Consider the following 16,076-nt stretch of genomic DNA (forward strand, 5'->3'; position numbering starts at 1 on the left):
TTTAAATTACTGGTGATTTTTTTTTTAATTCTATGTGGCGTGGAATTGGGAACATTTTAATAAATCACCTGCAGTTTGAAAACACTTTCTGGTCACTACATTCTGTTAACAAAGGGAACAAAGATTTAACTCTCAATTTTGAAGTATCCTTTCTGAAAGAAACTTGACTAGTTATTCCTTAATATTAAACTCATCTTAAAGCTAGTTGCAGCAGCAGTCAATTTTTGAGGTTGCTCTTACATTTTTACAGTAATTTACTCGAGTTTTAAAGCATTTCATCAATGAATTAAAATAGTTTTTATGAACACTGAGGAACCTTCCAAAAACAAGCATCTGAACTGGAGATGATGCTTCATGTAACTTTAGAGTATAATAGCAGCAGGAGCTGTTAAATTGTACTCAATAGCATCGCCATAAAAGAGTTGGCCATGAAGGGGAGATGAATAATTTCCATTCAAACTACAGAGAGCCATTAGATAGCAGCAAAATAACTTCCTGAGTTGGTATTTTGCTAAGACACCAGAGCTCACACCCTGCTAAATATTAAGGAAATATAAAATTTTTTGATTGTGTGAATTCTTACTTCATCTGAAAGAGGATATTGTTCCCCAGACACCATCATTTCAGTACTAGTCAAGGACAAGCACTTTATTCACAAGTATTATTTTCCTTTTGGCACAAACACAGACCTTTCAACCTCACGTTTCAGCTAGTCTGAGTAAAGCAAAAAGAGGGCAATTTTAAGCTTTTGTCTCTTTTGACACTCACCTTTAAGGCATTTAATTTTAAAGTAATAAAAATAATTTATTCCCTCTTTTACAGCAATAGAGTGCTGTAGCAAATAAAAATGCTACACGAGGAGACAATATTTCTACACCACTATTTTTAGCATGATACAGGCCACGGGGCTTTTATACAGCTGAGTAGTCAAAATTTATTAAATATTTAGCTATATGGCATGTAAGAAAGGCTAGGAAATAAGAAAAGAGCTGTGGATAGTACGGTCTGAAACCTCTGTTGTTGTTTTGACTGTATTTAAATATCTAGAAATTAAAAAGTAACTTTTGTTGCAACTGTTCAATATATTTAGACAACTTACTAAAACCGTCAGTGGAGCTCCCCTTTCTGCAGGGGATTGCTGCAGCCAAAAAATGTTACAAAGAGCTTTGGAAATAACTACGTGATAGAAATCTCTCTGTACACAATGTATTTTTAAAGTAGTTCAATTCTCTCTTTCAAAAGAGCATTATTTTAAAGATATACTTCGACCTCGCCCTTTAGCCACAGGTAGACACTTAGCTTTCATGAAAGTCGGAATGAAGTTTCTAAAAATTCCGGCTTTCCTCCCCTTTGGAGTCTTCCTAACCGACTAACAAACCCCACTGCTCAGAAACCCTCCGTATCCCCGGAGGCACGTAGCGCGAGTGCCATACTATCTTGCCTCAGGCCACATCTATAAATAAGTCCTTGCCATCCTGTCCTAGATACCTCAGGCCTCAGCAGGGACGTTTGTGAACGCTCACCTGCAGGAGCCGCCTGCAAGAAATGCCTCCCTCCGCCGCTACAGGCAGTTTCGTTTCCGAGTGGGAAATGTTTTGTATATTGAAATGTTTTGCATTCTAACCTTGACTGTCACCCATTGCAGGGCACCCACCTGGCTGTTAGACTTCGGATTCTCCTTACTAAGCAAAACAAATTTAACTGATAACTATTCTAATGATGTATGTGTAAGGATTGCCTCATTTATGCTAAAAGGACAGTGCATGATAATTTAAAATTATTATAATACATAATAAATAATACTATAATAGATAATTATTATAATTTATAGTTATTGCTCTGGAAATTTTCATTTTATTAATGGCAATGTTACAATTAATGGACAGGCTACATCATGCAAAGACACTGGAGAATTTGAGTATGCAAATTAATTGGGCACCTGCATGAAATAATTTAGAAAAGGACTTTTTAATATTTAAAAATCTGCTAGATATTATGATAAGCTTTACAGCACACTACATTTCAGAATGAAGCTTGTACTAACTCGGATAGAAATAAGTTACTGAATTGTAAAAGGGTAGACATTATAGTCAAACATTTCACTAAATTAAAGTATAACATTCTACAATCCTCTTTGTGTAATAGGACCCACTAATGTAGCACAATTTTAATAAAACATATTTATTTTCTGTTAGCTTTTAATCTTCCAAGTGTTTTTGAGATATCACTTCTGTGTAAATATTGAAAATGATCATTTGGTAACCCAATTCTAAAATAAGGCATTAGGCTGATTTATTTAATCACCAAGGCCAAAAAAACAAATCACGAAATGCAGTCAGCAATGTTAAAGACTATTAACAACCTGCCACATAACAGATTCTATAACCATGAAGAAATTCTCAATAAAATTAAATGGTCTCACACGCAAATGTGTGTTCTCATTTATGAACTTTAGAAGAAAAACTCTCAAGAACCCGTGTTTCAAAAAAATAATCAAGAACACTTTCAAGAGTCAAACCATTCGTTATAGATCTAGAAGACCCACTCATGACCGCCACCACCAAAACTGTCAATCACCAATAACTTTCCTTAACATCTTATATCACCAGTGAGCACTAAGATAAAACTAGATTTAATTGTTTTATTCTACTTGTGTTTTAGGACTGACCAAAGCAAATCAGCAAGATACGGCTTGTAGGTATGAACGATATTTAGAAAATGAGTAATTCAACAGACATTGTTTAATCGCTCAGACTGTTGCTGAAATTCTGGCCCCTTTGACGCTCTACAGGTATTTTGCCACTGACATCAGCGAAGCTGCATTTCACCCAGCCTGACGGCTGCTAAACCAGCTACAGACACACACATCAGCGTGACTCCAGCACTAGTGCCTGCCCTGGCTTACATCTGGTCACGGCGACCTCTGCTCAGTTTGGTAATAACACTAACTCACCCCCGATGTCCATTGTTGCCTAACAAACTGCAGGTAAGAGTTCCTAGGAAAGCAGGTCCTGCAGCAGACAGCGCAGTGCAACGCTGGTACTGGCACTGCCCACGTACACAACATAGGAGGTGTATGGAGAAGTACCAAATCCAGAGAATCACCCAAACACCATCCAGTGGGATACCAATGGGTCGACTATACCTGAAGTCATCTGGACAGCAACAAGCAGTAGCAGCTATGGCTGCTTTCTTTTAGCAAGAGGAGATGGGGAGAGAGTAGGTGTTGCCACCTACCTTTTGTAAGTTAGTTTAGTGACAAGAACACTCACCCGGACAGGAGAGACCTGGATTTTACCCTTTCTGTAGCTCAAGGCACTTCAAATCCACAACTTCCGAACTCCAAAAGACCACTTTAACTGTTACGCTATATAGACAGGGCCAATCTCCACAGTGCCTTTCAAAGCTTAAAGAATTCAAGAACTTTCAGAAAAGGAAGGGTATGAAGAATAATTTTGGTTTCTTGTTCCTGCCTTCATGATTGTTTTAATAGTAGAGTCTCTGATAAAATGCCCTAAGGAACGCTATGAGCAAAGCCAGACTGTGGACTGGCTTCCTTCCTGCATTACAGAGAGGCTCTGTGAATGCCTGTAAGCCTCTGCATTGGCTTCCAAGTGAGGGCTCTAACTACTACGTTATTGCCAAAAGTAAGTCTCTTCCTTTGACTTCTGTCATAAAAATTGACCTCAGCTCAGTTAAGTGACATTCTTGAAGAAAGCTGTGCTCTATGGTAAGTGGAAAAAGATGCTTTATGTACAGCCCTGAATAACTGTCAAAACTCCTGAGGAATGCATCGTGGCTGCCCTGGCATTTCCTACGCCCTCGTCCATTCAACATGCTTAATGAGCCTCTGGCAATATCCATGTTCTTTGCACAGGTAATCAATGTAACGGCTCCGTGCTCGAATCCTGACGTCTTGAATCTTACTCCCTGACTTGATCCATGGGTGTCCTTAACTTCTGGTGGCTGCATCCATACCTAGCAGGGCCCTTAGCTTAGATACTCTGAATCTCGCTGTTGGAGCAATGCTCTTTTGGGGCGTCGTGGCTCTTAAATGGCAACAAGTAACCAGGACTGCAGCAGGAGCAGCTGATGAAAGACGAAGAAAATTTGAGATGAGGAGCTAAGTGCAAAAAAGGTGAATAGGAAGAAAAAGACAGCTGGAGATACAGATATAAATGAAATACCGGAGCATTTCATGAGTTACCAGAACTGAATATGGAAAAAGACGGAAAGGCGAAAAGAAAGGCTTCAGTTACAGCTATATTTTTAATATCATTCAGTTGATTTTAGCAATGATATTTCAAGTACTGTGAAGCTTCTTCCATTGTAAGCAGTTGCCAAAGTAGTAGTAATTGAAGCTAGGCGATCTGTGGGGAAAGGTACTCTCCAAGAGCAGACTCACGAGAGGGTCACCTCTCCATAAGTGGGGAGGGGGCAGGGGGAAAGTCAGGAAGAGACGAGACGGATGTTGAGGACAGCAGTGTTTCTGCCACCAACTTCAGTGTGCTGCCACAAGACTGTCAGATCTCACCCCCGCTCAACTCTCTCCGTGACCAGTGGAGAAAGACCAACCACAGGCACGACTGAGGACACCCGAGACCTGGTTTGCTCTCTGGCAGTGACTATCTCTATCAGCTAAACAGGAGAAACTGAATAGGGTAACTACACTCCCAACTTAAGCATTTTTCTTATGTACCTAAATTTAGATTATGTGAAATGTTTAAAAAATAAACTTTTTAAAATTCTTCTCAGTTCTTGGACATTTCCCTGTATTTAAATTTAAAAATAAGAAAACTTTTTAACATCTCAAATGTTCCAAAACCCCTTGCGGCTTCTGCCATATATTGTTCATTGATCTCATGGCTAGCATATTAAAACAATTCATGAGAAGCTCATTAAACCTAGCAAGAAAAGTCTTCTGGTGCATCTCATCAGAAGAGATAATAGCCTACAATCTAGAGCATGAATATGTTATAAGAAACAAAACAGAGCCGTTCAGACAAAGAACACTTGGAATGTATTGTTCCCGTAAGCAGATGTTAAATTACTTCACTGTAAAGTGGAATTTATAAAACCCAAAGAAATGCTATTTTTACGTGAACAAACAAGATTAGTTTATTATTTCAGCAGGGTGACACAAAATTCTTGCCCATGAGTCTCCCCATGTAGGCAGATGTGTTGAAAGTAAAAACTAGTTGTTGACCAAAAATGCTACGTATATAGAAGTATTGACAGAGCAAGGTAGACTGCATGTATCCTGACTGGTACGCTAGCTCAAGCATGGATACAATTGCTTCAAAAACCTCTCTTGGATAAGTCAGCTGGCTCAAGATTAGACTGTCATCTAATCGTCATCTGTAGGTCCTTGTGTGTAGAGAGAACAAGGACCAGAGTCAACTCTGAAGTTATACCTTGAGGTAAGAAGCTCAGAAAAAGCCTCAGCCTTCCATAGGAATTGTTAATATCAAATACATCCAACATAAAGCAAACAAAAATAAAAAGCTGACTTTGTGCTTGGGTAAACACCTCAGGGTTGTCACATTCTGAGGGATATTGATCTCGGTCACACATTCATGGTTACTTTTCTTATCAAAAATAGATCTTTAAAGTCCAAAAATATTCACTGCAGAACTGTTAAAAACTGCTAGGACTACAATTATCTGTCATAAAGAGCCTACTGATACTGTTTGCAATGCATTCTCACAGTTAGGTGCAACACCACAGAACTCTGCGTAAAAGCGACATATTAAATGTCAGTGTACTTACATCAGTGTCAGGTCCCTTGTCGGCCCCAGGACAAGAGAAGGTAACAAACTCATGGCATCTCTTATGAACCACAAAACAGCAAACTAGTAAGAAAAGGGAAACCGACAGTTAGAATGGCACAGGTGTGGGGTTTTTTTTCCTGTTGTAACAAATATAATTACAGAGGAAATAAAACGTATAGTCAAATATTTCACCTGTAAGTCGATGAAAGAAAGCAGAGCCTAATGTTAAATAAAGACACACAAGAAAGGCAGACATCAAGTAAGCAATGTAATTAAAGAGCAGATAAGCATGCACATTTCAAAATCGAAAGTCTCTATACACTGATAAATTCTTAATGTCTAACACAGTCCATAGTGTTAAAATATAGCATGGGGTGAACAATTCTATGAAGCCGCGTTTCCTGAATCTAAATCCCTATCTGTAAGAGGAACTGCCAATGTGCATTCAGGCAAGAGCAGGAGGCAGACGTGGGGAACGTTAAGCTGGAATGAAACCCATCCTTGGGTATGGGATTTGTTCACCTGCATGCCTTGGTGAAGATGTCTACGAAGATCCAGTGTCTTTACTAGTTAATTACTTCTGTGAGAAACCAAAGCTCTGAGTGAAGACTGCTGGAGAGAACAAAGTGTTCTCATATCACAGAATGGCAGGAGATAATGGGAAAAGAAAATTAGCTCCTGATTACAGTATGACTCCCATTTAAAATTTATGAATGATCTGAAAGAACTTTTTCTTTCTGAGATAAGGAAAGCTTATTTTAATTTAATTATGTCACGTCACCGAGGCTATAGGTTGTCACACAGCATAGGTCATACATGTGCCCCCAAACCACATAAAAAGAACAATTTGCTTGAGCGCGCTTACTTTGAGAAGCAGGTGTTTTAGCTTTTCACCCTCACTACAGGTTCTTTCTTAATGTTAAGCTTAGTTCAGATATTTCAAAATTGGTCCACATTTCAACAAAACAGAACAATCTATTGTTCTCACAATTTGAGATTGTGAAAATCTTGAAATAAACACCATACCATCAAGCAATGAGTTGGGAGGTTATAATGAAACGATTCAAAAGTAATTCACAATTTCTTTACAGATAGTACATTCCCTGAACACTCCAAATTTTGCATTTCCAATACATAAAAATACACTATTTCAAAGGACACTTCTAAAGAATAAAATAGATTTCAATTGATTGGCAATTGTAAACACTGAATTTCCTCAACTTCAGTGGAAACCAAATTAATTATCTCAATTTTTCTAAACAGCTCATTTCATGAGACACCTTTAACAGTTCTCTTTCCCATTTAGAATGTGTATGAATTTCTTTCACCTAATGAAGAGAGCTGAGAAAGGTGTTATCAGGTGCACCTTCACGTCATTGCAGCATACAACGATGGTTCCACCATAATGCCAGGCTGGCCTCATTTACATCCTTAAGTCAGCCGTCTGGCTTTAAAGAAGTCTAATCACCCTGATTTATCTTTCTCCAGCTCTTTTCCATCATCATCTCATGCAGCAATTGTTTCCAACGGTTCTATTTCTGACATGGCATATGTTTATTCTTTGGGCAAATGGAGTAAAATGGGCTTTGCTCCACTGATTCCAGATAAGCTCTGCCGACTTCACATAAGCCAGAGTTCTGCCTCAATGTATGCTGCCTACTTGGTCGTCTAGTTTCTTAATCAATCTAAATCCCAATGAATCCTACAATTATCATTTCGATGGTTTGTTTCTACCAACTGAATGACCATTAAGTGGCAACTACTATTAATATTACTTGCAGCTGAAAAATGTTTCACTTCCAATTTGTATTTTTGGTTCCAAACCTTCCACTCTTGAAGACAATAGCCTGATTCATGCTTGCAGGAGTAAATCACATAAAAAAATAATCCTGTTACATCCTTCAGAAAACAAAAAGTTAACTAATTACTTTTGTATGCAGTGATCATACAGTTGCAAAATACAACATAATAATCTATGCAAAAGATCTGAGAAATATCTCTGGAAAGCTTGTAGAACTGAGCTGCTTCACTTGATGCCTGCCTTTCAAATTAGGATCTTAGACTGGCTAGTCCAACTCTGCCTTTATTCAGCAAGAGTGTACGGTACAAAAACTCTGCATATTTGAGCATCTATTCTGGGCAATATTTATGAAATACATAGTCACGTCCTATCTCGGAGTTGACAGCCTCTCATGGAGTGTTAAAGAATTCATTCAACTAGAGACAATGTTGACCTTGTTTTTAATATGGTATATCATAAGTGTCAAGATAGATACGTAGGAAAAACAGTGCTGCTCTTTGCTACAGCCTCGTTCTGTGGTTATGAACTGTAGCTACTAACTTCCGTGAAAACGATGCTAATCACACTACAATGGAAACTCCAATTCAGCTGCCAAAATAAGTAAACCAGACAGCATTTGTCCTTTTGGACTTTAAGCTACACCTCAAAACCCGTCACTTATTAAGGCTTCAATTAGCAATATTGACTACTGAACTTTTAAAAACCTTTCTGTTCAGCCTACTAATCGACTGTTGTGTGCACCTCAACACCGACAGTCTCAATTCTTTTTCCTTTATTTCCCATTTCTATTTGTAATGGGTTTACCTAACTCCAAAGAACTTGGTTCCTTTGGAAGCCATTCAAAAGCATCAGACCTGTCTCGCCTTTTGAGAATACTCAAATGAGACCAAATAGTTTGACATAAAAATAAACAATGGAATAGGCAACTCTCGTGGAATCATAAATCTAAAGGGAAAAGGATAAGGGTGAACTAAAATCCCTTGTTAGCAGCCACCATTTCCACACATAAAATTTAACATCCAAATTTTCATTTTGAAATCCAGCCATTCGCGTGTATTTTAGCTTTAGTTTTTAAAGTTTTCTTAATTTCACAAAGCAACACAGAGCTAGAGAATTCATGTACTTAGTTCAGACAAGCGCAAACAAAATGTTATCCACTTAAAATAACATGCCATTTTTTTAGGAATAGAGATGAAAAATAACCTCTCACTTGTTACTTGTTTTGAAAAGATGTTAATAGCTTCACATCACTTATTGCAGCTGTTGAGAAGTCACATTATGTTCACCACCTTCTTGTAATGAAAGTTATATTACACTACTTTGCAGAGACTGCCAGGAAATTTGTTGCTTTACATTTTAACAAGGGTATAAGTAGAAGCGAGCTGGCACACATTATGCACAGTAGCTTGAGAGCAAGTGGTATCTCGAGGCTGACAGTTAAAATTAAAAAGAAAATTATTGAAGTATTTTCATGTTTTGACAGCGTGACTTTGATCTGAGGTATATATAATATGGTTGTGAGCTTCCATCCTTTCCAGCTCTGGACGTGCTGGAGACAAATCCTCTCTCAGCAACCCAGGGGGGGGGTGCGGGGAGGGCACAGGGAGGAAGGGAGCGAACAGAGCAGGCCTTGTGTTGTAAAACCAGACTAACTGCTAGTTCTCCACTGGCACGCTGCATCTACCAGGCTGATCCCTTGCCCTCCATCCTCCCAGCAGTGCTACAGAGAGCAGACCATGCTAAATGGATATCAGGAGAACAAGGAAGAACGTGGTAAGGAGCGCTCAATGCATTCTCAGAACAAGCAAGCAGAAGAGGACTACATGATTTGTGGGATTTATGATACATAACGGAGGGCAATTCATTCTATCCAACACTTCTCCGTCAGTGCACAGTACTGAGAAAAACATGTTGTTATTAATAATATATATATAGTCATCAGTCATTTAGAGTTACAAGGCCCTGCCATAAATTTCAAACTGTTTTCTAAATTATGTGATGTGCGAAGGTTATAATGATATATTGTCGGGTGAGAGTTATCTGCTAAAAAATACTGTTACTAGTAGCTTTCACATATGAGACAGACTGGTGAGACAGAAATGAAATATTACAATAATAAATAACAGAACCAATCTTCTCTATTAGATGATCTATAAAGGAGAAAAGCCATTGTTGAGCCCCAGTCACCCACACATCATTTAGCCATGTGTCTGAAGAGCTCTACAGCCACAAGCATTCCAACGAATTAGGGGTAAAAATACCACAACAGTCATATACTTTACAAATTGGAATTATTAGAAAAGTCCAACAGATATTTTTTTAAAATCACTTTTATACTCACACTTTTGGAAGAAAAACAACAGGTTAGATGAGCCTTTCCAATAGACATGAATCTCTCTACTAACCATGGTATTTATTTATTCAGTAAAACAAATTAAGCTGGAAACCTAAAGGGCAGAGAGAATACATTTCTAAAAGAGTCTAACTGAACTGCCAGTTATCATCTATAGAGAAATCAGTGGTTTTTTCAAGTCATCTTTGACTCATTTTTGTAGTGGTCAAGACTATTCTCCCAACTCAAATGTTAAATTTATAAAATCTTAACTGCCGTAAAAATCATGTATTATCTTCCCGTCTAAACAAACTTTAAAGCTGGGGCTCTGCTGTTATGACATAATTAGTTGCCCAACAACAGGTATACATATTCTTGCCTACATAATTTGTTTCTAGGTTTCAAGTATTGATTCTTCCAAAGGAAGTGGTAGAAGAGGTCTGGTCGGCAGCAGTAGGGAAATTACTCTGCGTACACTCAATGTTTGTTGTTGGGTTTCTGCTTTTGGGTTTTGTTGTTGGGTTTTGAACAAGAACTGATTCTGAATTGGACTAAGGAGTTACAACAGAAGTATAACACGCACAAAATTACTCTCAGAGTATCCTAGAGAACTTTAAGGGCCTCTACAGTAGCTTGGAGTGCTGCATAATTTTTACGTTGCTGTTTCACATGCTTTGCATTTTCAGTGAGGCCACAGAATTTCCCCATGGGGCCCACGGTACTGGCTGACTTGTGTTTTCTGCACAACACCAAGCAATGAATGAATTTGTCACATGGCATGCATTAGTTCATTCTAAGATTAAATATAGCAATTACATTAAACAGAAATAGGGTACTACTTCAAAATAGACAAATCATTTAAATATCAACTACATTTGTTATTTAAATAAGAAGTACTGTTTAAATAAATTTACTAGGAATGGATTAAACTCAGGAACAGGGAATATTTCCAGAGCAAGAAGTGTAACAATTAAGAAATAGGATTTAGCAATCCTTGTCTTGCTCCTTTTCTGAATATGATTATAACTTGTAAAAAAAATAATGAAAATCCCTTTTATATTAAATATAAACAAGGCTGTAGATTCTAAAACAAACACAAGTCAGAAGATGCGCTACCTTTCAATGTTATTAGCATACTGAATCCACAGGGAATTTTTAAAAACTACATTACCCTAACTTTTTCAACATATATAATTTATAACACATCAGCTAGTTTTTCTGCCAATGTTTCACCCCATCTAGAAGAGAGTGCTACCTCAAGAGAGTACCCAGGCTAACGCTTACAACGCTTACAACGGCTACATGCAATCTTTCCACTTGGCATTTACAACACCTTTCTCACTAGAACAGTCTACAGCCCAGCGAGATACAGTCTGTTCCAGTCCGTACGAAAAACAACCGTCTCTCCCCATCTCCTTAACCTGTTACTAAGCTTCTTAAAGCTCTTTTGTAACACCACTGGGTCACACAGCACCTTTACAGCACTAATCTGCGCAGTGCTACACATTGCTTGCTTCATGGATTATCTTTATTTTCATTGCAGTTTCCGCAAACCTCAAACCACCTTCCCCAAGCAGCACCAAAGACCTACCGTGAAGTCAAAGTATACAGACTACATGAAATCGATACTGATAAATTAGGGCTGATTCCTACTTCTAAGCTCCAAGTCTACCAGTCAATAATTGGTTTGCGTATCCTCAAATTCATACATCTGACCTTGCTGCACAGATTTTCTTTTTCAAGTTCGTCAAGTTCAATTCGGCTAAATAAGTAGGGGGGAGGACAGAGATAAGATCTCTACTACATATTTTTAAAAATGGAAGAGAAAGTAACAGTTAACTGCAACAATATCTTATTTGTGTGAAAGGATTATACAGATCGTCTGGACAGTCTTAACTACTCAGGTCATTAACTCCTTTACGCTAAGTATAAACCAGATGGATGTCGCCGGTAAGCTGGCTTTGCAAGATCTACAACAGTGTGCAAATACAGTCTGTACGCCTGGCAGAGAATGCATATACATTTTCATTTACCCAAACAACTTCGGCAGACCTGGTAGTACAGTGGGATAAAGTTATAAATATATACCTGCAGCTATGTATGTAACACATTTTTAAAACAGTTTGGATTTAGTAAAATACCTCACATAATATATTCAGATTTGTCTGAATACTACCTTCAGATACGTACTATACCAGATTTGTAATTTCTGCCTTCCATCACAGGGAAAAGAAGGTACATGATATTGGTTTTCTCCCTAAAGCTGTAGTGCAATGTTTGCAAAACTGAGGAAGAGTTTCAAAATATTAAAGTATTTAATGTAATATGACGTATTCAACACTGTTTCAACCTACTTGTTAATGATGTACTTTTTAAAAGATAGAGATCACCCTTTCTGTGTAAAGTCCTTGCTAAAGTTTCACAAAGCTATTAATCTCTCCCCTTTGAGGTGTCCCATTTTATAAATGAATAATAACCCAGAAGTCATCTTTCAAAACCGGTGCTGGAATAGCTATTTCAAGAACTTGTAACAGCAAAAAAGATGACCCACAAGCACAGACTTTTTATATCACTTCTGTAGTATGAATTCACTTTAGTTTAAAAATCTGCTGATCTTAACGTGTTGTATGCCAGCGACAAAGACACTCCGGGTGCCTGCTGTCAGCTGCTTTGTAGCTGTGTACAAGCACATCAGCAAGGAACAGCACGGCTCTTTCAATTAAAGAACTAACAAAATATGAAAGCCCACAAACGTTTCTTGTGAACACTGAACGTTAGTTCTTCAGATTTTTCAACTAATTCAGCAATGGCCCTAATCCCAGCAATGGGATGTCTTAAATAAAGCAGCCGCCTTCACTTTGATGTATTACCTAACGCAAAAATAAAGGGCCGAGAAAGCGAGCAGTGGGAAGCAGCACAGGCTGTACATATTTTCAGACTGTACGAAACGACAGGATACAAGCTGAAACCAATCGCCAAAATGCAGCTGTTGGGTTTGATTTTGTTTTGTAATACAGCTGGAATCCTGGACGCCAACAGAAAGCAAAGAACTTTTGGAAAATCATGGTAACTGCCTCTACCAATGCTACAAGACAGAGTCTCATTGAACCCCAGGCACATCATCCAGCATGAAAAAACAAGGAGGTCCTCAATGAGTAAAACCTTCACTAAAACTAAGAGCAATCACAAGGGCTTTGCTCTTACAAGCCCAGACGCCATCACACGCCACGTTCTTCCACTTTTGCCTCCGTCCACCGAGCCCAGGACCAGCTCGATGGAGCCCTGGCCCGGGAAGCTGCCGTGGCCAGAGCTGCTCCTCACTGCCAACCAAGCTGAAGACTTTATTGTTCAGTCATAAGATGCCTAATGCACTGAAGACAAATGTCTGAAAGACTTACGTGATTTCTTAATCTTTCATCTCGCGTTAAATCACCCACACGGTCAATTTAACATAGCCTGCGCCACGCTTCACAGTAACGTCTGAATCTGTTCACAGCTCAAAACACGGAAAACTGATGAAATACAGAGAACGTGCTAGTACAGCTGTAAGGTTTACCGTGAGGTTTTTAGAAATATTTTAGAATATTTTAGTACTAATGCTATAGCTTGTTTTTCTCAGAACTTTACTTCCTAATTTAATGATATCAAGCTACTGGTGGCTGTAAACCAAACATTTCTTTCTTTGAGTATGATTTGTATGGACACAAATATATAAAGTGAAATGCCAGATCTGAATGCCAAGAGCTGAACATTAAGTATTTTGGAATATTTTGAATTCAAGTCCAGGCTTTCAGTTGTGTTTGAGAAACCTTATAACATACTAACAAAATTAATGAACCTTACTTGCCAGTAAACAGAGTCCACACACTAATTGCATTATTGCCAAAAGACAGTATTTATTTTCCTTCAGGATGAGAAGAAGTGAGGCCAGGATGACATTGAACAAGCTGTTTGAAATACGAACAGAGCCATATCCCAAGTACTGAACTCCAAGAAATAAACTTCCTGTGATACCTGTTTGGACACCATCCTCATAAGAGAATTACTTCACAATCGCTAATACAACAAGGATAATCACATAATTCTACATTTATTTCCATGTGCAAAAGTCACTAAAAAGACGCTAGAATCCTTTGACGTTAACTTTCACATAATCATGATTCCAGAATAGTGTAATGGGGCTTCAGGTGTATTAAAGCAAAATACTCATGCCTTGCACATTTACTTCATTTATTTTTAAAAGAAAGGAGAGCACTTCATTTTGAAGGACGAAAGATCTAATCCCACAAAGCAAATGTTATAACAGCAGTTATGTGCCGTTTAATGTTTATGCCTGGTATAGAATTACATAAATTTAAGTATGAAGAAAATCATGATACTGATCCACAGAAACACCAGCCCAGACACACTTCCTTCTCTTCAGTCCAATTTCATTTGCTCTTTCTAGTTTCCTTCAGCATGGGGAAGGCCTAAATCAAAAGATAATTATAAAACTTCTTAAATCTTGTCACAAAAAACTCACCTTGTATTGCTTAATGACAATTATTATCTCTAAGAGTTAAACTTGCTATCTAAATGCGCTTTAAACTGCAACAATTAGCTCATTTTTGTTTGCACGATGAATCAATTCTGTAGCCTGTCCTATGGTCTATTCTGTGCTAAAATGACTGCATTAAAAATGAAAGATATTAATTTTGTGCCTAAAGGCACAAAAAAACCTTGAAAGGCATTATTTAGTCTCTTGCTGACGCCAAACCAAATCATTTGGATATAATGAAATTGTCAGTATTTATTGTATTACTGTATTTGCAGTGCAACACGTAGTATCTTTAGTTAGAAGATACATAGACATTCCCATTTGGTGCTGGACTGTAATTACTACTAAGGCGCAGATCTGGTAATTTATTCTACATTAGCTCTAATTTGGCAGCTTTCTTTTCCTGAACACAAAAAAGGTATTAATACATAAACATTACAATCCTGTTAATTTATAACTTATATGAAAATACTGGTCCAATCAACTAACAAAAGGGAAGATACTAAAGATACGTGAACACCAACTGGCATCGACCCGGGATGGGCAGCAGTCGGTAGCTACGGTAGCACGGCCTTCAGTGCCGAGTTACGTACCGTGCTAAGAAATTGCTTAATACAGAATTCTACAGTGTATAGTTATTATAGTTGAAAGACTTCTACCTGACAGATGATTACCAGACTACTCAATATATACCTTCACAGTGACCCACCAGAAGATGTAAAAGTAGGGGATGGGCTGTATATCGGAAGAAAGCGTCACACAACAGCAACTCATGTTGGTCTACGGTAACGAGCCTCTCACCTCCTCTTCTCTCCAGGTTTTTGGATGACTACAACTTCATGATCAAAGAGCCAGCAGCTGCTTGCCCTGAGGCCTCCAGAAGTTCCATTCCAAGAAAACACAGATTCTTTTTTTTTTTTATAGCAATAATTATTCTCTGCCTCTCTTAACCTGTCAAAAATATGGCTTGAATAGCAAAAAGCATTTTAAAATAAAAAGGTTCAAAAGATATGGCTGAAATTTTCAAAGGATACAGAGGAAAAAGAGAAAGTTCAGCTCCTTTTGGACATGAGGGATACTAATAAAACCAACTGATAATCACTTTAGACACTTTTCTCAAAGGGTTCAGGCTGGGGTTTTTAAACTTACCCATCCATTCTGTTTCAGTAGTAGTATTATATCAAGAAACTGAAGAGGTTTTGTTAATTTAAGATTTTTCCTGTTGCTGTTTTTCTTGATTATTTTTATGTTACCCAACAGATGCCCAATATTTGTTCCTAGTCTTATCCAAAAACATGCATCTTATTAAAGGGTCATCTGCTAGAAACTTCAATATCACTTTCCTACTCTCATGAGTCACTGAAAACATAGTTTCATCCCAAAGTAACTGCAAGTTCTCAGGAAGAAAAACAGCATACACAAAAAAATAGAACTCACATTAGACCAATTACAGTTAGAAATTTATTGCCAATGCAAGACAACACATAAGACAACACACACATAGAGAAACCAATTACAGAATTAAGAAAATTCACCCTCAGCCAATAGGCAAAAGATTTTTTTTCCCCAGTATGTTTGAAGGGTACGTTATTTACTCATAACAAGCAGATTAATTTCTTAGGTTTGGTAATTATC

The 16,076-nt window shown here is 37.9% G+C and overlaps 1 protein-coding gene across 4 annotated transcripts in view; it reads right to left on the bottom strand.

Annotated features, from left to right (window-relative positions):
• PRKCA (protein kinase C alpha) overlaps positions 1 to 16,076 on the bottom strand; it is a 158,546-nt gene that overhangs the window by 92,096 nt on the left and 50,374 nt on the right. For all 4 annotated transcript variants that reach the window (XR_012778098.1, XM_075518592.1, XM_075518590.1 and 1 more), the window contains exon 3: positions 5,770 to 5,852. Coding sequence is in view for 3 of the 4 variants with exons in the window: in XM_075518592.1 (XP_075374707.1) it covers positions 5,770 to 5,852 (83 nt within the window). In the remaining variant the exon portion in view is untranslated. The remainder of the gene's footprint in view (positions 1 to 5,769; positions 5,853 to 16,076) is intronic.

This window comes from Mycteria americana, chromosome 16, assembly GCF_035582795.1.
Source record: "Mycteria americana isolate JAX WOST 10 ecotype Jacksonville Zoo and Gardens chromosome 16, USCA_MyAme_1.0, whole genome shotgun sequence".
NCBI classification, from domain to species: Eukaryota; Metazoa; Chordata; class Aves; order Ciconiiformes; family Ciconiidae; genus Mycteria; species Mycteria americana.